General features: G+C 41.0%; 1 protein-coding gene across 1 annotated transcript in view; it reads right to left on the bottom strand.

Moving 5' to 3' along the window:
- Window positions 1-26,007, bottom strand: part of PDE11A (phosphodiesterase 11A) — a 568,355-nt gene that overhangs the window by 241,129 nt on the left and 301,219 nt on the right. The window contains exons 7-9 of the mRNA XM_033946286.1: window positions 21,389-21,464; window positions 16,123-16,190; window positions 7,614-7,706 (exon numbers count right to left, since the gene is read on the bottom strand). Coding sequence (XP_033802177.1) covers window positions 7,614-7,706; window positions 16,123-16,190; window positions 21,389-21,464 — 237 coding nt within the window. The remainder of the gene's footprint in view (window positions 1-7,613; window positions 7,707-16,122; window positions 16,191-21,388; window positions 21,465-26,007) is intronic.

Raw genomic sequence — 26,007 nt, 5'->3', positions numbered from 1 at the left:
GGAGAGATATCCATATCGGTTGAGAGTGCCTTCCAGAGGTTTCAAGGGACCCGGACCATACCATGAAAACATTCCCACCACGTTGCCGCCACCAGTTTGTGTATGTCCAACAATGGTTGCTGGGTGCTTGTTCTCAGTGGTTTCGTGTCTGACAAATGGAACTCAAAACATCTATTTATTTGGATTTATATCCCATCCTCCCCAGAGAGCTCAGAACAGGTTACAGTTTAACATTCACAGTGTTACAATATAACATAATGTAAGATTACAATTGATATTCATAGGGTTACAATAAACTCTAGGGTTACCATTTGGCAGTGCATGGGTTACGGCTTTGCAATCAAGGTGTACAGTATGAGAATTCAATCTAGTAGTATAATCTAATGCGTATGTTCCATGGGAATTGAGCTAGCTTAACATAGATATTACGGATGTGACAGATAGCTTGGTTATGAACCCTCGTGAGCAAAACTAAAAATTTATGTTATGATGTTAACTAGGAAAGTCAGAGGGCAAAAACTTGTGAATTACTTCATGAAGAGGGTATGCCATTATGATTACAATAAACTGTCTTGGTTTAGCTAAATATTCTCAAGATGCGCCAAAGACCTACTTCCAATAGTCCAAAAAACTGCAGATAGAATTCTTATTGATGCTGTTTTATCCCTCTCTGGGTGTTTTGGAGTGAACTGGTTAGTAGTAACTCCTTTGTGACAAGGGAACAATGCAGATGAATGGCTAGGCTGCATTCCAATCTTCCTTCCAAAGTGGGGTCCCAAAGTCTTTTCATGTCATCTTCTGGTAGTATAACAGAAAGTAGGTTTTTTTGTCATCAGATTATCCCAGGCAAATCTGTCCATGAAAGATATTCAGATACTTTTTTGTGCACACTTCTAATGGACTCATTTCTCCCATTAAACTATCCTGTTGGTATATCTTTACCAAGAACTTATAGGATTTGGTGAGCACCCTAATATCATCCAATGAGAACCTATTATATGACAGCATCTGGGCACCCAGATTCCATTATGAAATGGGAGTGTGTGGTGCAGTGGTTAGAGCTACAGCCTCAGCACTCTGAGGCTGTGGGTTCAAATCCCGCACTGCTCCTTGTGACCCTGGGCAAGTCACTTATTCCCCATTGCCCCAGGTGCAATTGGATAGAGTGGGAGCCCACTGGGACAGTTAGGGAAAAATGCTCGAATACCTGAATAATTTGTAAATCCGCATAGAATTGTAGGATAAGCAAAATATAAATTATTTAACAATAACAAAAAAAATGCCTGCATGCCTTATATTTACACATCCGAAGTTTCACCAGCCATAGACCCAGCATGTCTGTGGTCCCATATAGCAGAAATATGGATAACTCATAGTTTTGTGCAAGCTACTTGCCCAACTGGCAACCCCACTCATATTCCTCCCACACTCCATCCCTGTATACACCACCCTGCATTCACACATCGTGCCACTTGCATGTGTCATTACAGAATAGCACTTAAACATCCTGCTGGCTCTTTCCCAGATATGTGTACACTTACACATATAAATGGTATGCAAATGTGGGCACTTTCCTTTTGGAGTCTTCATACCAATGCTGGTGCTACTTTAACCCGTTCTTGGTTCTTTGGTATCTTCCTACCCAATATTAGTGCTGCTTTTCTTACCTCACATTGGCTTTGAGTCTTCATGTCACTGCTAATGCCCTTTGCTTCTCTTTTTGGTACCTCCCGAGTCTTCATAGCACTCTTGGTCCCTTGGAGTGCTGTTACCTCTATGGCAGACGGTTGCCAGCAAGTATTAAATACATTTGATTAAAAATAGTTGGAAAACCCCACTGTTAAGAGTGCAAAATTGCTTGTACCATTGGCAAATAATTCAGAATTGGAAAATAAACCAAACAGGTAATTGATCTGAGCTCATACAGAACCAATATATATTTTTTTCTATGCATATCTCTAATAGATGCAGAGAGAAAAAGAGATGCTGGTATCTCCAATTCCCCTGGCCCAACCATGGTCAGTGTAAATTGCTAGGACTGGTAGGCATCTTGAAGCCTTACCAGCAGAAGGGATCAGGGGAGAAAGATAGAGCAGCAAAGAATAGCCTAGCAGACTCTCACCATTACTATGTTGATGACATTGGTAAGTGACATGCTGATTGGAGGAAAGGACTATAAGCTTATTGCCTCCTCCATGCTAACCCTGGACCACCCCCAAAATTATGTTATGTCTGGTATAATAATAAAAATGCAGGGTTCTGCTCTTCATAATTAAATCAGCTCTACTCCAGCCTGGAGCTAGCTCAAATTATTATTCAGACAGGTAATATGCTGAATGGTATAACTTCTAACAAAAATCAGAATAAGAGGATCCGCCCATCCCCCCCTCTTCACTTTGTTTCTACAGGGACTTTCCACATTATAAAATGAATCTTTGCTCACTGATGTGAAATAAAATTTATGAAAATATTGTTTAACATTCAGTAGCAATATAAATTAATTAAAAAGCTGCTAAAATGACAGCCTGCAATGTTTCAACAATATGTTCCACAGCAACATTTAAATTAAATCATGTTCCCACTGTAAATATAGTTTGTAAGAATAAATATATTTTAAAACGGTAGTGCACTAAAAATGTCAATATTTTTGCAAAAATAGAAAGTGTTGTACAAGAACTCTGATTAGCATCTAAAACCGCCTACTATAAACAAAAAAAAACCTCCCAATAAACCCCTCAAAAAACACAAACTTTTTCACAGTGATAATCTTTTTGGTTGAGTCAATGCAAATCAACCTTTATCTGGGCCATCTGTCTGAAAAATAAACAACATTATTCATACTATGAAACTGTACAAAGCAAGGATGATAAATTTTCATGCAAAGTTTGTACGATTGTGCAAGTGAAGAAAATGAATGCAAAACTGCATCTCTGCCTTCAAAAATTAGGCCTGAAAGTTGAGTAATTTAAAGAATAAATTCAGCTGATAAAACATGTTAAATGTGAAGTTTATCATACATACTAATAGCTAATAGCTAAAGTAAATGAGATACAAATTATTAGATTGTTTCAGATGTATGCATGTGCAGGTTATCACAAAAATCTGTCTACTCCTCCTTGAAATGCAAATAATGCGTCTATGAAGCTTTTGGCAAGCATACTTTTGTATTTATAACTTTTTTGGATAAGCATACTTTTTTGCCGTGCTAGTAGAGTATGAAATATTTTGCCCAGTTTTACATCTGATTACCTCATTAGTGCAGATTACATGTTAACCCTATTAAAACCTAGTTTATATGCATTAAACATGTTAATATAGTTCAACTAGCCTGTACCCATTAACCCATTAGCATGTGCTGTTTCCAATATCATTAACATCCTTTAGTACAGTGTTCTTCAACCACCAGTCCATGGACCAGTGCCGATCCACAGAAATTTCCTGCCGGTCCACAGGGCCAGCACATGCATCAGGCCCAATGTTTCATCCGCCGGTCTACAGTGCAATCGATGCGGCGTTATCTTCAAGCCAGCTCCCTCTTCTTAACTGATTCAGTGCACAAAGCCACGGGCTCCTATGGGCATCCTGCGCCTGAACTGGAAGCCTTCTCTCTGATGTTGCAACGTCAACTCTCTTGTCTTGCTTATGGTGAAAATGGATAGCAGTGCTATAAATTTTCCTTTTATTTATTTATTCAGTTTTCTATTCTGTTCTTCCAGGGGAGCTCAGAATGGTTTACATGAATTTATTCAGGTACTCAAGTATTTTTCCCTGTGTGTCCCAGTGGGCTCACAATCTATCTAATATACCTGGGGCAACAGGGGGATTAAATGACTTGATAAATCCAACTATGTATGCAGGATGCAGAAAGATCAATCTAAATGCTATCAATAAAACCCCTCTGTGTTAATTTCTGTGCTCTAAAGTAGAGACCAGTGTTCTTTATCTAAACTTATCTCTGACGAAGCTGGTAAAAGGTATGGAGAACTTGAACTACAAAGAACGACTTAGAAAACTGGGACTGTTCTCCCTTGAGAAGAGGAGACTGTGAGGGGATCTGATTGAGACTTTTAAAACAAAGGAATCGACAAGATAGAGGAGGATAAAAAGTTATTTACGATATCAAATGTGACTAGGACAAGAGGTCATGGACTGAAGCTGAGGGGGGACAAGCCCAGGACAAATGCCAGGAAGTTCTGCTTCACACAGTGAGTGGTGGCCACCTGGAACGCTCTCCCAGTGGAGATTGCTGCGGAACCCACCGTTCTAGGATTTAAGGGCACATCTCCTCGAAAGATGCATAGAAGGATACGGGTGACTAAGTTTTCACCAGGTTACACCTGGCTGGGCCTCCGCGTGAGCAGATCACCGGACTTGATGGACCTAGGGTCTGATCCGGAGATGGCAGTTCTTATGTTCTTATGTAAATCAATGCCAGGCAGGAGGAGGAGAAAGGCCGATGAGGTTGTTCCCCTATCTAGTGTGGCTGTGTAGTTAACAGACTGACAGCGCACGGGGATCTGAGGCCATTCCCCTTATAAAATATTAAATAAGCATTGATTTGTCAGAGATAAGTTTAGATAAAGAACACTAACCACTGGTCTCTACTTTAGAGCACAGAAATTAACACAGAGGGGTATTATTGATAGGATCAAGTGACTTGCCCAGGTTGACAAGGAGCAGCATGACTTTGAACCCACAACCTCAGGGTGCTAAGGCTGTAGCCTTAACCATTGCGCCACACTCTCAGATGCAACTCCTCTTGTATGAGGAAAGACTAAAGAGGTCAGGGCTCAACAGCTTGGAAAAGAGATGGCTGAGGTGAGACACAATGAAGTCTACAATACCCTGAGCGGTGTAGAATGGGTACAAGTGGATCGATTTTTTTTCACTCCATCAAAAATTACAGAGACCAGGGGACTCTTGAGGAAGTTACAGGGAAATATTTTTAAAACCAAAAAGAGGAAATATTTTCTGACTAACATGACATTGCTTTCATTCAAATAGCCTTCTAGTGGAAACTGTTTTGAATATTGAGCCCCGAATCCTTTAGTACAGGGATTCTTAACTATTTTTGCACACCCCTTTAACTGATCAATGAAACCCTCACACCCCCTTCCTAAACCATTAATGACTACCATTAATAACTACTATCAGCCACATATGTTGCTGTTAGCTGCTAACTGTGCTAATTGCTAATGTGCTGCTAAAATTGTAATAATACATTGGAAGTCACACAATGCTACATAAATAAATATACAATCTATTAATTGAGATTTAACCACCTTTTCATGAAGAGATTCACCCAAAGCGGTTTACAATACATTGAATAGTAATCAGATACTCTTAAGTATTTTCCCTATCTGTCCTGGCAGGCTTACTTACAATCTAACTGTGGTATCTGGGCCAATAGAAAGTTAAGAGACTTGCCCAGAGTTACAAGGAGCAGGCTGGGATCAATCTTGCAAAAAACATATATACAGTCATGCGAAAAAATTAGGACACCCCCATGAAATATTCAGTTCTTTCTTAAGAAATGTTCACATATTGATGTCAAATATTTTTTTTTTAAAATCTCTGGAAAAGAAAGTGATGTAATTGCAGGTAAACAACAAAAATGTTCCTTGATTTACTCATGAAACAAGAGAGATCCACAAAAACTTTTATATCAAGAACATTGTCTCCATAGTTCTATCTTTGTTTTTGGTTTCTCCTTTGTGTTCTATGGAACCGGTTGGCACTTCTCTTGTTTTGATCATTTGATATGCTGCATTTCTAGGAATCCAATCAACATTATGTAGATAATATTTTGTGAATCTTTGCATTTGTACGGCCTAACATAAAGTGCCATTTATAGAATTTGGGTCTATGTTTCTTTATAAAAATAGCACTTATGTAGGTACCAACCTGCATCTTTAACCAGGTGCTTTATTATTATAAAATTACCTTTCACAGGTGTAATATTTTTAATAGGATGCCTATGCGAGAAAGCCCAAAGAGCTCCTAATGGTCTTTATAAATAAACACTCGGTGGCTGATTCTATAAACGGCGTCTTAATTGGCCTGCACCTAGAAAAATGGTGCCAGCCACTTTTCAATCACACTTAGGCACCGTGTACAGAATCGAGGCTAGCTTAGGTGTGAAAGCTTAGGTGCTTGAAATGTAGGCCAGGGTTTAAGGGCCTGTATTTCAGACGCTTAAGTTTTTGGAGAATCGCGCTTAGTGGTGCCTAAGTCACACTCCACCCACAGAAATGCCCACTTTGTCATTAGGCACCACTAAGCGCCATGCAATAAGCACTTATCGCCCAATTCATTTTTCTTCCCAGTTATTAAGGCTATTAAGGGTATTTTGCCAATTAAGTTAGGCGCCCTTTATAGAATGAGCCCCTCGGTACCAACTTCAATAGTGCACACAAATTTAGATCCGCTCTGGAAAAGAGTCTACATTTATATGTGTACACAAAGTACACATACAAATCTGCTCAATGAACTAGGCCCCTTGCAATTCATATATGCATACTTTTTACATATGTAGAAGAAGCTTTATAAATTGCCCCCAATGAGTTTTCGTTATTGTTGAAAGAAAATAAATTAGAATGTGAAAGGTAATGATCAAGTTCATGCATCTTAACCCTTGAATTTATTTGCCAATGACAAGAATCCGTCTTTATAGTGAAGGATACAAAATTAGGAACTTGTGCTCTATAAATTATTGATAAAAGTGAGACTTAGCTGAAATATTGTTTTATGTTGTTTAACCCAGTTAGAAATCCCTCTTGTATCCATTACATGGAAACTCGATTTTGAATATTAGAGAGGTTTGTAAGCTCAAGTTATCCCAGTCAGGGTAATTACATTGAAAATAACTCACCCTAGTAGTGGTGATAGGTTATTAGCCATCTTATAAACTCTCTGGAGCCACAGGCATAAAAGTAAATTAGATTTATTATGTGAAGGCAAATGTTGCCACATAAAATCTTGGAAACAGAATGCATTCGCTTTGATTGCACAGTTATGCTGCTATTATCTTTATGTCCTCTCGAAAAAAAATAACATACCATGATTACAGAAAGCCAAGTGCAATAATGCTTCTTCAGAACAGTAGTCAATACATAAGAACATAAGAATAGCCTTACTGGGTCAGATCAATGGTCCATCAAGTCCAGTAACCCGTTCTCATGGTGGCCAATCCAGGTCATTAGTACCTGGCCCAAACCCAAGGAGTAGCAACATTCTATGCTATCGATCCAGGGCAAACAGTGGCTTCCCCCATGTCTTTCTCAATAACAGACTATGGACTTTTCCTCCAGGAAATTGTCCAAACTTTTCTTAAAACCATCTACGTTATCCGCTCTCACCACAACCTCTGGCAACGCGTTCCAGAGCTTAACTATTCTCTGAGTGAAAAAAAATTTCCTCCTATTAGTTTTAAAAGTATTTCCCTGTAACTTCATCAAGTGTCCCCTAGTCTTTGTAGTTTTTGACGGAGTGAAAAATCGATCCACTTGTACCTGCTCTTCCTTTTTTTTTTTAGCATTTTAGAAGTAAACTTGATAAAGAAATCAGAATTGTTTATTTTGTATTTATATCCCTTTAAAATATTGAGTACTTACATCAAGAGCTACAGATTGCTTTGCCCAGGATTTTTTCACTTGGTCATACATAATCGTGTTGTTGATGCCAAGGCCACAAAAAATAACAAAAGCCTGAAAAATATAATCACTTTTATTCTAAGCAACAAAATACATATCGCTAAAACATTAACTGCTAAGCAAGTTTGTTCTCAAAATCATATGCATGCCCAATTAAAAGCTTGCCTGTATTAATGCAAATAATAATTTAGATTAAGTAATTTGGAATTATAAACCATGGGGGGGGGCAATATTCAATGCAATTTAACGATTCCTGGTTTGTTAAAAATAACTGGATCTTTTCAGCGGCAATGAACTGGTGAAAGCCATTAAAAATAACTGATTAGTGCTGAACTCAAAACCAGCCATTTTGGAGGCATTCCAGGGACAAAGTCAGCACTTGGCTGATTATCAGAACTTAGGGCTAGATTCACTAACCTGCCTGATCGTGCCCGATCCATGGCAGGCCGATGAATTCTGGACGGGTCAGCATGCAAATGGGGGCGATCGGAGGAACGCCCCCCGCCGCCCACATGGATCGCTACTGAACGATCCTGAAGTATGCGCAGACCATTTTCTTTCTCTGTAGATGGTCTGCACATGCTTACAGAGCTGTGAGCTGCTTTTTTTAAAGCTTTGTTAACACTTCACGAGCCCGTGGTTTTAACCCGCTTTAAACCCACGGGTTAAAACCACAGGCTCGCACTGCGGGGGAAGGGAAGGAGAGTTGAGGTCGCAAATTGGGGCAGCAAGAGGAGATGCTGGGCGCAGGAGGGCCAGAGAGCATGGCAGCGAGAGGAGTCGGGGCAAAAGCAGTGTGGCAAGTATGGGCGGCAAGAGGAGATTTGGGGCAGAAAGCAGAAGTTTTACTGAGCAGGGCGGCAGAGAGCGGAGAATCGAGTCGGGGCAAAGAGCAGGAGTTTTTTACTGAGCAGGGCAGCAGAGAGTGGAGAATTGGGTTGGGGCAGAGAGCACTGAGAAGGGTGGCAGAGAGTGGAGAATCGGGGCAGAGAGCAGGAGCTTACTGAGCAGTGTGACAGAGAGCAGGAGAGGGCAGTCAGAAAGGACGCTTTTTTGTTGATTGGCCAGCTCTGTCAGTGTTCCAGATTTTGTTTAGTGAATCGCTGCCTGCCTGCTTTGCATGCCATTCCCCCTCATTTGCATGCAAGGATTGGAATCGGATTGGAGGTTGATCAGCCACAGGTTAGTGAATCGGGTCGGGGGTCACAAACCGATCGGTACATGATCGGTAAGCTTAGTGAATCTAGCCCTTAATCAGCCATGTTAACTGCATAAATAGAACCAAATAAAGGTCAGTCTAACCTCCCCCCACACACTTTTATCAAGTGCTCAATATTGCACTTACCAATATATAACAATCTATTTCATTGCAATCTTAGCAATTTACATCATTGCAGTTCAGCAGGACCACAATGGCCATTTTTGAACTACAATTGTGAATCAGAGCATGATACTGAAAAAGTATTTGACCTCAACCCTGACAACGTACTGAAACATGGATTCATGTCGGGAGGAGTACAATTAAAATCAAATTTTGAACTTTTTCAAGGAAGAGCAGGACTTGGGTATGATTGTATGTGATGATCTTAAGGTGGCCAAACAGGTTGAAAAGGTGACAGGGAAAGCTAGAAGGATGCTAGGGAGAGGTATGGCCAGTAGGAAAAAGGAGGTATTGATGCCTCTGTATAAGACTCTGGTGAGACCTCATTTAGATATAAAAAGGATGGATTGGTCCAGAGGAAGGCTACTAAAATGGTGCATAGTCTTCGTCATAAGGCGAATGGGGACAGGCTTAAAGATCTCAATCTGTATACTTTGGAGGAAAGGCAGGAGAGAGGAGATATGACAGAGATGTTTAAATACCTATGTGATGTAAATGTGCATGAATTGAGTCTCTTTCATTTGAGAGGAAGGGCTGGAATGAGAGGGCATAGGATGAAGTTAAGAGGTGACAGGCTCAGAAGTAATCTAAGGAAATAGTTTTTTTTTACAGAAAGGGTGGTAGATGCATGGAACATTCTCCCAGAAGAGGTGGTGGAGACAGAGACTGTCTGATTTCAAGAAAGCCTGGGATAGTCACGTAGGATCTCTGCGGATGGGCAGATTGGATGGGCCATGTTTCTATGTTTACTCTTCAACTCTACATGGAGGTCTATTAAGAAGTTAATTAAAAAAAAAAAAGATTTAAGTACCATGAATGCCCATAATTCCTGTTAGTTTCACATTTGGTGAAGGGTGGGGGTCAGCAACAGGTGACTTACTTTAATCCCTTCAGTGAATGGCTGTTTAATCAGAGTTTCTTTCTGTAACCTGTACATGCCTAGTATCATGTCTAAATAACAATACTCATCTTTTTGGACATAGAAATCCCTTCCCCTTCTGAAATTAGACCTGGATGTCCATATTGCGGTCCCTCCTTAGTCCCACCCACACCCAGACCATGCCCCTTGCCATAAGAATATCCTGCAGTTTTACACAATTGGGATTTGGACATTCGTGCAAAGTAGATGTCCAAATGCCGGTTTTCTAATGGGAAAAGGGATGGATGTGATATGCCACCTGTCTGTGGTTACAATCAAAGCAGTCTGCATATTATGTACAGCAGGCATGTCCAATTTCAAAAAGGTAGTGATCTACTTTTTCCGGCCAAAAATGCCGGTGATCTACCACCATGAAAATTAAGTTTCAAATTAAATTTTAACCCAATAAGGTTGGAGGATTCTCCCCCCCCTCCCAACATTTTTAATGAATCTTCTGTCATTTACTTGGATGTGATAAGCAGTTAAGTAAATTAAGCAAAAACAAAACAGAGATACAAAGATCCAGTAAGAACAGCGAGGGGAAATGGAAAGTACATTTTTTCTTAAAGTTTCATTGACTAATAACTTTCTTTAACTGTCTTAATAATTTTCTTTAACTTTTATTGAATAATTTGTGTTAATTTAGGTCGCGTATTGATCTTGCACAATCTTTAATATTTCGCTCTTGCTCATTAGTGAGCCTGCATTTCATCCACCAGTTTTTTGAAGTTGGGTGAATATTGCGTGAGGGCCAGTCTCAGGGAATCCTGGAGACGTTCATCTGTCATGTTGGAACGTTGTGTACTTTGTCATTTTCAGATGGGAAAACGCAGATTCACATAAATAAGTTGAACCGAAACAAGAATGTACAGCTTCGCTGCATCTTCTCAAGTTGGGAAATTTGTCTCTAGGCACGAGCTTCCAAAATGATTCTTGCTCAGCACAGGTCTTGAGAAAAATTTCATTTTTAAGGGTTAATATTTTGTTTTCAAGAGATGGCTTGTTCAATGAGTAATTTTTACTGATAGCAGCTGCAGTTTCTTTAATATCCACATCTACTTTGAATGGATATGACAAGTACTCCACAACTGTTCCAATTTTTTGGAAGTCACAGAATCTATTTTTGAATTCCTGGATAACAGAACAGATTTCTGTCACATTCTTCTTGTTCTGAAAAACAAAATTTGGATATTGTCCCAGATGGTCCTGTTTATTAGGAAAATGATCAAAAGTGTTGTTTGCAAGGTCAGTCATCATTTAACTCAAATTTTCTCTTCTAGGATGAAACTGGACTCATCATCTCGCCAATACATTTGTTTTAACCTTGTAGTTCAAGGTTCATATCACTAAGGCCCTCTTTTACTAAGGTGTGCTAACCGATTAGCACGCGCTAAACGCATGCAGGTTAGTCTATTGACGTGTTAACGTTTAGTGTGCTCTAATTCGATTAGTGTGCGCTAATCGGTTAGCACACTTTAGTAAAAGAGGTGGTTAGTTCGTTTGTAAAGTCAGCAACAAATGCCAGATCACATAACCACTCCTTATCTTCCAACTCTACTTGGTCATCTCCCTTCTCCTTCAAAAAATTTCTTATTTCATTCAGTAAATCACAAAATCTTTGCAGAAATTTGTGCCTACTTAGCCACCTTACCTCTGTGTGCAAAATTATTTCTGCAGCCCCTTCATCAACAGTAAGACTGAAAAGCTGTCTTTGAAGTGATCTTCCACAAACTGAATTTACAATTTTGAAAGTGATGTCCATGACAATCTTTGTATTGAGTCTCTTGCTGGTGAATGATGCAATGGTAAGAAAGGAAATCTGGCTATGAAACAGTTAACCTCACCTGTCATTACTCTTGCTCCATCAGTAGTGATGGAAACAAGTCTATGTAATGGAAGATTACACTTTGCCACAAAAGAATGGGAAGAACTGAATATTTCCTGACTGGTAGTTCTCCCTTTTAAAGAAATCATTCCAAGTAGTTCTTCTTTAACACTGAAGTCTTCAAAAACCATCCGGATAAAGACTGGGCTATGTCTCTTATGTCTGTAGATTCATTCAGTTGGAGTGAGAAAGCAACACAAATTTGAAATATCCTCCAACAATTGTTTAGTTGTATCTCCACACATCTTTTCTATTTGCCGCATGACAGTTTATTGAATAGCAGATATGATCTCTTTCTTATTTTTAAATCCTTCAAAAAGATTGTCAGCTGCTTCAAGAAAACAATCTTTTACAAATTTTCCTTCAGTGAAAGGTTTGCATTATTTTTTGCGATCAGGTTGCTGACCTTGAAGGATGCTATGGTTGCACTGACCGAATGTGACCTTGGCTTCGTCATCAGCTGTTGCTGAGTAGCCAATTTCAATTTAAATGCTTTGAGCTTCAGTTTACGAAGCTCAGTTTTGGGTGGAAAATCAGCATCAAACTTATTGCTATGTAGAGCCTTATAATGATGTTCCAGATTACCCTTTTTGAGCAAGGATACTGGGGCATTACAAATTAGACAACAACACTTGTCTTTCACCATGATGGAATAGTCCATTTCCCATTCATCATGAAAGTGGTAGGTATTGCTCTTCTTTGGAACACTCATCTTCATTATACTCGGTGGCTGGATGTAAGAAGGCCAAATCTGCTAAGTTAGTCTAAACACTGACTGAATCTGGTCCAAAACTGTCACTGTTCCAAAGTATTAAAGATCAACAGGAACTGAAGACCGATGATACGAAGTTATTCAGAGTAGTGAAGACGCAGGAGGATTGCGAAGACCTGCAACAGGACATAAACACGCTCAAGAAATGGGCTGCGACATGGCAAATGAAGTTTAACGTGGACAAGTGTAAAGTGATGCATGTTGGTAACAAAAATCTTGTACATGAATACGGGATGTCTGGTGCAGTACTCGGAGAGACACCCCAAGAAAGAGACTAGGGAGTACTTGTCGACAAATTGATGAAGCCGGTATATAACACACTTCTAAGGGTTGTTGGGGCAGGGGCAGGAATGGGTGATTCTGAGAGGCAGGAGATTCTGAGAGGCAGGTATGACATCGGGCCTGTGGCGTATCATTACGGGGCACGGGCGGTGGCCTCCTGGGGTACCCACAAACTATTGGCACGAAAACAACAAGCGCCCCCAGGCAAGATTATCGCAGGCAAGGAAAAAAGATCAGCAGCGGCGGCAAGCCCTCGGCAGACGACCTGCCAGCACGAGCTCTCTCCTAGCGATGGGGCGAGCTGCTGGAGAGATGGATCCAAGTGGAGTGGCGATCTACCGCTGACCCCTCCGCGATCTACAGGTAGATCGCGATCTACCTTTTGGACATGCCTGATGTACAGGCACTTATTTTGTACCTGGGGCAATGGTGGTTAAGCGACTTGCTCAGAGTCACAAGGAGCTGCAGTGGGAATCAAACCCAGTTCCGCAGTTTCTCAGTTTGCTGCACTAACCATTAGGCGTACAAAACATGAATACAGATTTTAAAACAAGAGCCATAAGAACATAAAAGATTATTCCCCAGCTAAGCACTATTCCGTGAAAATGCTGAAATGGCATGTACTTTGCAGATGGGCAGACTTTGGGTGGAGCATGGATAGGTTACACAGTTTCGGACACTCGTAAATTATAAAATACTAGAATCTATGTGTAAACGGTCATAATGTAGGTACATGCATTTGCAAAGGCTCTATGTCAGGAATACGTGATTGAGCCTAAAATATAGATGCATATTTGATCTGTTACACTAGTATTCTATAAAGAGATGCAGGTGCCTGATATACATTATGGAAAAGGCTTCAAACAGGTGCTTAAAAATAATCAGTCCTTTTTAGAATTACCCTCCATGTACCTTAAGAGAGACAATAGTTTTCCATTATGGAAAGAATTTTCGTTTCTCATTTGAACAAATAAGCACAAGATAATGGAGAACACATCTTTTGTAGAGACTAAAGTAAAACATGAGTAACTCGCTGAATGAATAATAATTGGTTATAGGACAACAGGGCTGAGTTCCAAAAGCCCCCAGGATATTGAGCCTCACAGAATTCACTTGAAGTTCCTTGTTCTGTTTTATTTTTATTAGTATTTCATCCTTGCATAGTGCTCTCATGAATTGTCCAATTCATACAACTGCATCTGCAGCCGTCTGCGACTACAGCTGCCAGCCCACTTTTCAAAAGCAAGCACTATGGCGACGATGTGAGGGGTTTAAGGTCCTTTGCAGCCCACCCTTCTCTACCTTTACAGCACCTTTTCTAATCAATGCACTACAGTACATCACATTACCGTGCCACACGAATCCGATTGATTTCTTTGACTGGATAACTACAGAACCGGATCAAGGACATTCGCTAGATGTAGTCTACTTCTATTTCAACAAAGCCTTTGACACGGTTTCCTCTACGAGTCTCATCAATAAACTTGGTGGGCTGAAGTTAGGATCAGAGGAGTGAACTGGATTGGAAACTGGTTGACTGACAGAATGACAGAGGGTGGTGGTAAATGGAATTTGCTCAAAGGAAAGAAAGGTGAAGAGTGGAGTGCCTCAGGGCTTGGTACTGGGGACGATTTTGTTCAATAAAATTTGTGAGTGACATTGCTAAAGGATCTGAAGGAAAAATTTGTCTTTTTGTGGATGATGTCAAGATTTGCAACAGAGCGGACAGCCCAGAGAGAGTGGACAACACGAGAAGTGGTCTAATGTTTGGCAGTTAATATTTAAGGCAAAGAAATGCAGAGTGATTCACCTAAGATGTAGAAATCAGATGGAGCTACATCATACTGTATGTGCTAGGGTACCAGAGGCTGATTTGCACAGAATAGGACAGAGCCCTGGGGTGGCAGTGTCCAAGGATCTCAAAACCGTGAAACAATGTAGACCGCCTTGCGTAAATCTCTTCAAAGAGGCAGTAAATAAATCTTAATAAATAAAATGTGACAATAAATGCAGAGGACAGAGTTGTCGCAGGTTTGGCGCTAAAATTGATAGGGGTAAAGCCTTGATAAAGCTCTAGCAGCGAAATATGTCGGCGTGATGTTTCCCCTAGCCAGAGACCACAAGATAAAAGCTAAGTACATGCTTAAATGTTGACAAAATAAGTAGATTGTACAAAAGAAAATAGCTTAAAAATATATATGACAAAAACTAATAAAGGGACCCGATGAGGAGCTGGCACGTAAAGCTTAGAGCAATGAGATCTGTTTGAGTTCTGAGTGGTGGCGCTGAGGATCCCAAAAAATGAAAAAATAACTAATACAGGGTTGCAAAGCAGCTGATAGAAAAAACATACTATCAGGTGGAAGAGTTGAATAAATGCAGAGGGGCATAACAGTAGAAGAAAGGAGATGTTAATATTCCCTTATTAGTCATTGATGAGACCCCATTTGGCCTGAGTGCAAACTGGGCACAAAATTCTCTCTCCAACTCCACCCCACCCTTCTCCAGAATCTCTCCCTCTCCCACTCCTTATTTCGCTTGTGAACCAACATCTCTCTCTCCCCTCCCGATTTAATACCTCTCAACCCCTCCCCTCCCCCCCGACATGCTTTTAAAAACTTCACTTCTGGAACTTGCCAGCAATACACAGCTATTCATACATGCTGCTCATGCCAACCCCAGAGTCTTACCTCTGATGTGATCCTGCCAAAGCAAAAGCAGGAAGTTGCGTCAGAAAAGGGCTCTGGGGTTGGTGTGAACTGAAGCAGTGCTCACTACATATGTGAAGCAGTGCTCACTACCAGTGACCTCTGGAAGTAAAGTTTTAAAAAGGTACATGGAATGGGATCGAGTGAATTAAGTGAATTAAAAGATGGGAGAAAAGCTGGATCGTCAGCAAAGGGGAGGTAAGAGAGAGATGCTGGGAGACTTCACATTGGAGATTCTCACTACCCACAGCAAGGTTACATCAATACTGGGTAGGCCAGATCTAAATGTGGGTGGGTTCCCTGCCCACTCAGACCACCTGTGGCTACTCTATTGCTTAAGAGTAACATTGTGCAATATAAATTCACCATGTTACTAAGTTATTATCCTGAATGACAGTAGAAAAACTTTTAGCAAAACCAGTACCAAAGATGTGATCCCCTTGTAAATATATAACCACTGAAGACTGCTCGGAGATGCATACTGAAACTAACAGATACAATGACTTGAAACAGCAGCTCCTACCTCAAAGAGTCGTTGATCAGCATCATCAAAAGGCTTCCCATCGAGCCTGTTCAGCACTTGGGCTACCCCTTTGGGAATAGTTTATGAACAGAGATTATTAATGCATGGCACCATGCCTCAGAGCTGACAATCACATTCTGACTTCATATTACACTGAAAGATGAGTCTCCAAAATATTCCTGGTGGAAACAGGTAAATCCTCACAACTGCAGTGAGGATTTCTTTGATTTTCCTACTGCTATTTTAGGCAATTAAAACTTTCTCTTTTTCCCCCTTTAGTACATTTATTTATGAGTCTTTTATTAAATTGGGATAAGACTTTCCAGTTACCATGTGCTAACAGCCAAATTTAACAAGTAGTAGCTGCAAAACTTAGCATTTTCTACTGGACACAGTCCTAGCACTTTTTCACTGTACACTAAGGGCTAAATTTTATATTCTGCATCCAAAAAAGATCTATTCTATAAGCTGCACTTAAAGTCAGATGCAGTTTATAGAACAATGCTTACACCCGGGAAACGTGACTAAATTTAAATGCAGCCGTTTGCACCAGCAAAATCATGGTTCAAATGCTCACACCTAAATTTAGGCAATGAGGGCCTAATTCTTTAATTACCAACATAATTAAATGCCCCCAATTTGCCCATCCCCCCCACCCATCCCCATGCCCCCTTTTCTGACTCATGTAAAATTTAGGTGTGGGTCCTACACCTAAATTCGTACACATAACTCTTAATTGATTCTAATTAACACCAATTATTGCTTGTTAAAATACCAATTATTGGTGCAAATTAGCTTGTTATTCAATTAAATTGTGCATGCAATTTGGGAACATGACAAATTGCACACACAATTTTTTGACACTTTTTATGGAATTAGGGGGTAACTGAACAGTAGGCAAAGCAATGTAGTTATCTTTTGAGGTGGCATTAACTGCTCCATGTTATTTGTCACATTAATAGTTAGCACATGGTAACTATTGCCATGGTAATTGTAATGCATTTCCCTTTCTATTTCATGCCACCTTCCATGTTAGCTGTTTAAGGAAGAAATGGACAATGTTTCTTGGCAGTATGCACAATTAAAGTTCAGTAATTCCCATCTTAAACAGCTAACACAGTTTGGTAAAAAGACCGCTGAGTCATCTAAGAATAATTATCTGTTTTCCATATCTTGCGGGGGCTTGATTTCTAAATCTTATGTAAATCACCTTGGGCCCAAATGCTGGTTTTTCTCTTCATAAGATTGTCCTTATCATTGGAAGAATCAATGCATGCATAATTCCACTGAGAGAAAAATCTACAAAAGTTTGAATACCCATTGTTATCTTGCTAAATTGCTGTTGAATCTGTCAGATTGTTTCCCTTATGCTCTGTTTCATGTTTCAAAATACAAAAGAGAATACAGAACAAGAATTATACATTAGTCAACAACACAATAAGTTTGGAGTCGGGTTGGGTTGATATTCAGTGTAGTTTAAGGGGGGCAGAGAAACTCCTGCCCACTTAAAACACACCATCTGTGGCACTTAAGCGAGTAGCGTCACTGAATACCAGCTCGGAGTACCCTGGCACCATCCAAGCCGTGACAGAACCATACAAGGGAGTCTTGGTAAAAAGCAATATCATCGAGAACCAACCGTATATTCCTTCTCGAATGCTTAGATCATTATAAGATAACAGGTTAATGATGCCAACGGCATAAAAAGGTAAAGTGGGAGAATTCTAGATCTAAAGTTTTTTTTTTGCTTAGGTCCTAGTTCATGGAATCAATTACTAGATTAGTTGCGATTAGAATCCAACTTCATGACATTCAAAAGATTCCATAAAAGTTATTTTTATCCCAAGCTTTTGACAAAGAGATACCTGCCAATGATCATATTTGTTAACTTGTGATATCTTGACAGACAGTGAATTTCACCAGTAACAATTGCAAGCTACTGCTCTAATAGGTACTCTGTATGAGTTTCTTTATGGAGTTCCTTTCTTGCTTTAATTGTTTATAATTTTGTTAACCACTTAGAACTACTGAAAGCTAGAACACCATATTAAATTTTAATAAAAAACATAAAACACTAGGAATATTTAGTGCCAGTGCCTGCATTCCTAACCAGGCAGATAGGACCACACAAAAAAGCAGCCCTATATTTATTTAATTAGGAAAGCAGGGTACTGTCACTGAATCAATCAGCACCTGCACAACTTCTGGGTCTGATATAGCAGTAATGAATCTCTGGGTCCAGTGGCATAGAGAGGGTGAGTGGCACCCAGGGTGGTGGAGCCCCTCCTCTGCCCCCCTGCCATGCGACCGCACCTCTTCCCCGTACCATTTTAACTTCGGCACAAGCAGCCACCAACTGACTGCCCGCATCAGCTTCGGAGCTCTCTCTTTCCGATGTCACTTCCTAGGCGCGGGTCCCCGAAGTGACGTCAGAGAGAGCGCCAAAGCCGACATGGGCTGCTCACGCTGATGGCTGCTCACGCTGAAGTCAAAAAGGTATGGGGGAAGGGGTGCCAGTGCCCCGAGCAAGATGGCGCTTGGGGCAGACTGCCCCCTCCCCCTTTACCACGCCACTGTCTGGGTCTAATTTAATTGGAACAATGAGAGTGTAAAGAAACACTGGCCACCACTTCCCCGAGTATCACCACATTCATATGTAATGGCTAATGAAATTACACCTATGCTCCAGCATATTTGTGAAACAGAGTCCGAGAAGGAGAACTCTTTCATAGTTACTGCCCATAGTGCATAAACAGTGCCACTTCTGTCCTTTAGACTGAGGAGATTTACAATATTGGTTCCTCTCTGCAATCTTTCTGTCATTTAGGCCCCCTAATCAGCAGGAAGAGAGCACAGGCAGCCTGCAAACTACATTTAGGGACTAAGAGGCTGATGGGAGCAGCATAGCTAGCCATATAATTTTATCTGATTAGTTTTAGCTATTCAATGGCACTTCCAGCCCATTTATGATTACATACTTTTTTGGACTCTTTTAAAGACCGATTTAAAAACGTTTCTTTTTTGTGATGCATATTCTTAAAATTATTTGATTTGTGGATGACATTATTAAGATGGATACAGCCTTGTCAAACACAAGTAGCACCTTTCTACTGTATTATCCTCTCTACTTTAAAAAATTTTATTGTTCTCCCCCTGTGTTCCTTTTATTTATTTTTTTGTATTGTTGATTTGTTTTTAATTGTTTTATATTAGATGTCCTAGAAGGACATCTAATAGACAGGGCAGTAAATGAATGAAAACTTGAAATCTCTGGATAAAGTTAGATACCCAATTTGCTTTAGGGCAGCCCTCCAGCATGGCCAAAGTTATCTTGTTAAGTCTAGCTAATTTCACACCATACTCGCAAAATGCATCTGACTCCACCTCTTTAATGGTTGCCAAACAAAATGTTAACTGGTCATTGGGGCAGAATTTCAGAAGATTTATTTGACTAACCCATAAAGCTACCCAGGCCTTGTGGAGGGAATTCTCATATAACTGGGTATCTCAATTTAGGTGGCCTGAGGGCTTGCACCTAGGTTCCATTATAGAATAGTAATGTGACATGATATCAATACATCTAACATTTAGGCATTCACATTTAACCAGATATAGAGCTGATGTAAGTGTGATTGCCTAAGGGCAGCAGGGACTCACAAGTTACACACATACAGTAGGAGGGCATCTCATCTGTGTCCCACCCCACTCCACCCCTATGTACACTCCAGCTTACAAATGCTACTTAGATATTTGCAGAATAGTACCTAGGCAGCATGCTAGCATATATGTATATATGTATTTATTAATTGAAAACTTTTTATACTGTTTACAAAAAAACTAAACAGTTTACATCAATTAAAACATACATAAGATAAAAAACAAACCATATCATAAAATCTACATAATAAAACAATTTATTCTCTTCAATTGTCAACTAATAAATCGCAAGAGTACATATATGTGTGTAAGGGCACACACATATATACTAATATTCAAAGCATATATAATAAACACACATGTAAATGCTGATGCCTAGGCCACAGAATTACCCCCCCCCCTCCCCGTAGGGATGGGCAGTCATTTAAAAGAAGAAATGTCAACATTTATTTTGTCATTTCCTGTCATTGGTCAAAAATAACAGGCAAGGTTTCATTTCTCAGTAACAGTTTTACAAAGGAAAGCCCCCCCCCCATCCCAATAATTCCCAGCTCTCCATTTTGGCTCTATCTGGCCCCTCCTCCTCTTCTGCCCTTAATGTGCCAGCTATAATCCTTTATCCTAGTTTCATGGTACTGCAAGACTAGGCTGAAGGTTGTGACCACCATATTGGATGCAACCACAGCCATGGGCAGGAGTGAGTGGGCATTGCTTCTGCTCCAACTTTCCCTGCTTTACCACCAGTGCGTAGGGGAGACCTAGGAGCCTATGGGAGGGAGGAGATTCTGCTGCAGGGATGGTACGGGTTGCAGAAAGAAGGTCTGGTTCGGAGATGAGGGGCACAGGAAGCAGGTCCAGAAATTTTTCATTTGTTACTTTTGGTTTATCTAAGTATATATCATTTATCACCAAAATACCTACAGGATTGTGCGACATTCTATGTGCCCTCTCGACCATTGTGCTCTGCTACACATTGTAATTTGGTTATTCCAACTCACAAGAAATTACATTTACAGACCACAAGATCTAGTACTTTCCTATGTGCGGGACCTGCTGAGTGGAACAGGCTTCCAGAATATATCATGCAACAAAAAGATTTGTGTAAATTTTAAAAAATTGTTAAAGTGTCATCTGTTTTGTAAGATGAAATATGATGGTTGATGCTTTATATGAATAGACAATTTTGATGTTTTTTGGCAAGTCTGTTGTTATTTTTTTAAATTGTGTATGTTTGGTTGTACTCCGCCTTGTTTAAAGGCGGAATATACATAAACTATAACTACACAAGGGGGAGGACCCTGTAAAATGGGAATCCCCCCCCAAAATAACACAAAAAACAACATGACATGAAAATTTTCTGGGTGCCCATCCCTATCCCTCAGTGCTCTTCAGGTTCCAATACCTTGATAAATTGCCTTTTGTTTTACAGCTTTTCCTTCTCTAACTGATTTCACTTGTTGACGAGAAGCAGTTAAGTAGTGATGGTACTTCAGTATCATTGAGAGAATGTAGGTATTCATTCCATTCTATTATCCATCATAGAAATCATTTTAAAAAAGCAATGACAAACAAAAGGATCATCAATATATTTCTGTTCTGGTTAACTTACCAATTATCTGATGGTTACTATTCCATATAGGAACACACAGAACAGATCTGATATGAAAGCCAGAAATTTGGTCAGCCTAGAATGTAAGAAATGAGAATTTAGTGTGTTCCAAGTTCATCATTTAAAATCTTATAATAAAAATCTGTCCATAAAAACTACCAATCACAGTTCCCATAAGATCCAATTTACTATGTACATAAACACTTCCATCTTAGAAACACAATTTTATGAGCTGTCTTGTTGGTACAGACAAGATGGTCAAACAAAATGAGAGGATAATTATTGTGCAAACAATGAACCACACAATAAAATAAGACACAACTCTAAAACAAAACAAGAATTCACTCTTGTATTCATAAAGGGCATCATATCATGTATGGCTGCAAGTCAAAAATCAAAGGGTTAAACTTTAAACTCATATTTGACTTCACCATCTTAGATATACCTAATCATTTGGCCACATTTCAGATTTTCTTTTGCATGTAAAAATAAAAATAGAGGACCCAATATTCAAAGGATTTATGCTCCCAACATTGAGATAGAGAGCTGCACGGGAACGGGGACGACGGGAATCCCGCGGGACCCGCGGGCATCCCGCGGGTTCCCCCTTTGGGTCACGGGGATCCCGTGGGGACGCCCCCTAGGGTCGCGGGGATCCCGTGGGGACGCCCCCTAGGGTCGCGGGGATCCCGTGGGGACGCCTCCGAGGGTCGCGGGGTTCCTGCGGGGCTGGATGTACTCAGTCGCGCGGCTCTTCTCCCTACCTTCTCTGCTTGCAGCACAGAGCCGAACGGAAGTCTTCCCGACGTCAGCGCTGACGTCGGAGGGGAGGGAGGGCTTAAACAAAGCTGGATGTACTCAGTCGCGCGGCTCTTCTCCCTACCTTCTCTGCTTGCAGCACAGAGCCGAACGGAAGTCTTCCCGACGTCAGCGCTGACGTCGGAGGGGAGGGAGGGCTTAAACAAAGCCCTCCCTCCCTCCGACGTCAGCGCTGACGTCGGGAAGACTTCCGTTTGGCTCTGTGCTGCAGGCAGTGCAGGTAAGGAGGAGAGTAGCCTCGCGGTTCGAGTGACTACCAAGGGAGGGGGCGATCCGCCCCGCCACACCCCGCCCCGGTTGCAGCACAGCCGGCCAGGTCTCCTTACTTTTGTGGCACTTCCCCGACCGACCGACAACAGCCCCGGTCCGACAATCCTCCCTGCCCTGTAGCCGCGAATCTAAATTATCTTCTTACAGCAGCTGTAATAAGGTAATTTAGATTCGCAGTTAAGGGCAGGGAGGTTTGTCGGACCGGGGCTGTTGTCAGTCGGTCGGGGAAGTGCCACAAAAGTAAGGGGACCTGGCCGGCTGTACTGCACCCGGGGCGGTAGAGAAGGAGTGGGGAGAAGGACGCTGAAAGGCCATGGGGAAGACGGGAGGAGGGGGGGAAGGACTCTGAAAGCACTTGAAGACAGAGGAGGGAGAAGGACGCTGAAAGCACATGGGGAATACAAAGGGGTGGAGAAGGACGCTGAAAGGCCATGGGAAGGGCGGGGGGGGGAGGACTCTGAAAGCACTTGTGGAAGACAGAGGGGGGAGAAGGATGCTGAAAGCACATGGGGAAGACAAAGGGGTGGAGAAGGACACTGAAAGGACATGGGGAAGACAAAGGGGTGGAGAAGGACGCTGAAAGGCCATGGGAAGGGCGGGGGGGGGAAGGACTCTGAAAGCACTTGTGGAAGACAGAGGGGGGAGAAGGATGCTGAAAGCACATGGGGAAGACAAAGGGGTGGAGAAGGATGCTGAAAGCACATGGGGAAGACAAAGGGGTGGAGAAGGACGCTGAAAGGACATGGGGAAGACTGGGGGGGGTGGAGAAGGACGCTGAAAGGCCATGGGGAAGACAGAGAGGGAGAAAGACGCTGAAAGGACATGGGGAAGCAGAGGGGGGAGAAGGACACTGAAAGCACATATGGAAGACAGAGGGGGGAGAAGGACGCTGACAGGACATGGGGAAGATGGGGGGAAGAAGGACGCTGAAAGGAAATGGGGAAGAGAGAGTAGGGAGAAGACACTGGCAGGGAAGAAGACAGATGCCAGACTATGGGGGAGCGGAGAGAAGAAGATGGGTGCCAGACCAATTTGGAAGGGGGAAGAAAGGGAGAGGCACAGTAACAGAGCAAATGGAAGATGCAGAAGGAAGAGAGACAGTGGATGGAAGGAATTGAATGAGAACATGAGGAAAGCAGAAACCAGGCAACAAAGGTAGGAAAAGAATTATATTTCTTTTTTTTTATTTTGCTTCAGGATAAAGTAGTATATTAGTTGTGTTGATAAAAATTTATAAACATTAGAGGCTCTGGTAGAAACCCATTTGCAAAGTATGTATTCTTCCCAATTAATATTTTCAAATTAATAAAGTCTTTTTGCTTATTTGTAAATGGGTTTCTACCAGAGCCTTTAATTCAGTAGCATAATTAAATGAAATAACTATTTCTGAAGTTTATATGGACGGGCGGGGACAGAGGGGATTCCTCGCGGGGACGGGTGGGGACGGAGGGGATTCCTCGCGGGGACGGGTGGGGACGGAGGGATTCCTCACGGGGACGGGTGGGGACGGGTGGGAATTTGGCGGGGACGGGTGGGATTTCTGTCCCCGCGCAACTCTCTACATTGAGACTTATGCTCATAAACTGGTCTCTTTGAAATTTACTATGGCCGTGTACATACATTTATACTCTAAATTTCACTAAGGTGCTTATTTTAGAAGCTTTATTCATGTTTTGGATGTCTGAAAATCTGCATTTAGACATCCATATTGAAAGAATGTCCAGATGCCAATTTTATATAGCCAGAAAATGGACGTGTAAAACTACTGGCCTGGTCATGTTTTGGATGGGAATAGAGAAAGGCCAAAAGATGGACCTCCAGTAGAAAGGGAAGGGATGTCCATGTTTAAAAGTGGTAGATTTAAAACAAACTAGAGAAAATATGAGTTTTCTTCAATCAACATATAACTGAACTCTGGAATTCGTTGCCAGAGAATGTTGTAAAAGCAGTTAGCTTAGCAGAGTTTTAAAAAGGTTTGGATAATTTCTAAAAGAAATATCCACAAGCCTTTATTAAGATGGACTTAGGGAAATCCATTTTTTATTCCTAGGATAAGCAGCATTAAATCTTGTTTACTCTTTTGAGATGTTGCCAGTTACTTGGAAACAAAACACTGGGCTTGATGATCATTTGGTCTATCCCAGTTTGACAACTCTTATGTTCTTCTTCTTATTATTTTTATTTATGTCGTAAAATTGTCTTCAGTGAGTTATTGAGAGATGCCGATCTTCACAAATTGTTATGAACATTGGGAAAAGGATTGGGACTTATATACCACCTTTTTGTAGTTAGACAACCACACTCAAAGTGGTTTACTTCAAGTGTTTTCCCTATCTGTCCTGGAGCAGTGGAGAATTAAGTGATTTGACTGGGGGTCACAAGGAACAGCGTGGGGTTTGAACCCACAACCTCTGGGTGCTGAAGCTGTAGCTCTAACCACTACACCAGACTCTCCTCCTATTTCCCATTGTGAAAAAAAACCCTGTACTTGATTACATTACATTACATTAGTGACTAATATTCTGCCAGTGCCTTGCAGTTCTAGGCGGATTACAAAAGAAGATAACTGGACATTTCCAGGAAAATTACAATTTAGGGTGCTGTTTACATAGACAGTATAATTTGAATTGAATTCGTGCTTGTATAGGTAGCCGGTGTGAGTCTAGGTAAGCAGTGGTGATGTGGTCATATTTGCTTAGTGAATAGATCAATCTGAGGGCTGTGTTTTGTACAGTCTGTAATTGTTTTATCATGTTTGCGGGGCACGGCAGGTAGAGGATATTGCAGTAGTCCAAAGGTCCTAGGACTAGGGATTGGACTATGAGCCTATATTGCTCTTTGTCGAAGAATTTTCTTTTTCTTTTTTTTAATTTTTCATGTATACATCTACACTAATGAGGGGCCCCAGGATGGAAGAAGGAGAATAAATCTAAAAGTACAAGGTGCTTATCTCAAAATACAGAATTACTATTTGAAAACTTTTTCTCCTGTTCTCATGCTGCAAATATATTTAATTTATAGTAAATAAGCAGTCTGTAGTAATTAGACTTTCCTTTCAATAGCTGAGAAAATGTCATGTTCCACACATGTTCCCATTTTCTTTAAAAAACCAATCAAACCCGAAATGAGGGAGAGAAAACAAATACTCACTGAGAAAAAAATCTCCCTACATCCCAAGAAAAATAAAGGGTGAGGGGAAGAGAGACCCAAACCAACACCCTATCACTACCACAAGAGAAAATAATTATTAATAATAATAATAATAAAAGGGAGCCTTCAGTCACACAGCCTGTAAAGGGGAAACCCCTGAAGCTTCCGGCTGTCACTGGCTTACACCCAGAAGGGTGTTAACTGTGAAATATCCCCGGGCACCCTTTGTGTGAAATTTAGTGATAAACCAATACACAAATGTGTTAAAAGGTGAAAACAATAAATGAAACACACTCAAAAAGTTGTTAGGGCTGGTTCTGCCCCTCATCCAGGGGGCCAAAAAACAATGTCCACATTCAGCGATGCTTAAGAGATGAAAA

The sequence above is a fragment of the Geotrypetes seraphini genome, chromosome 5, assembly GCF_902459505.1.
Source record: "Geotrypetes seraphini chromosome 5, aGeoSer1.1, whole genome shotgun sequence".
Taxonomy (NCBI): Eukaryota; Metazoa; Chordata; class Amphibia; order Gymnophiona; family Dermophiidae; genus Geotrypetes; species Geotrypetes seraphini.
Note: the sequence above shows the minus strand (reverse complement) of the source record. Positions and strands in the feature narration are given on the sequence as shown.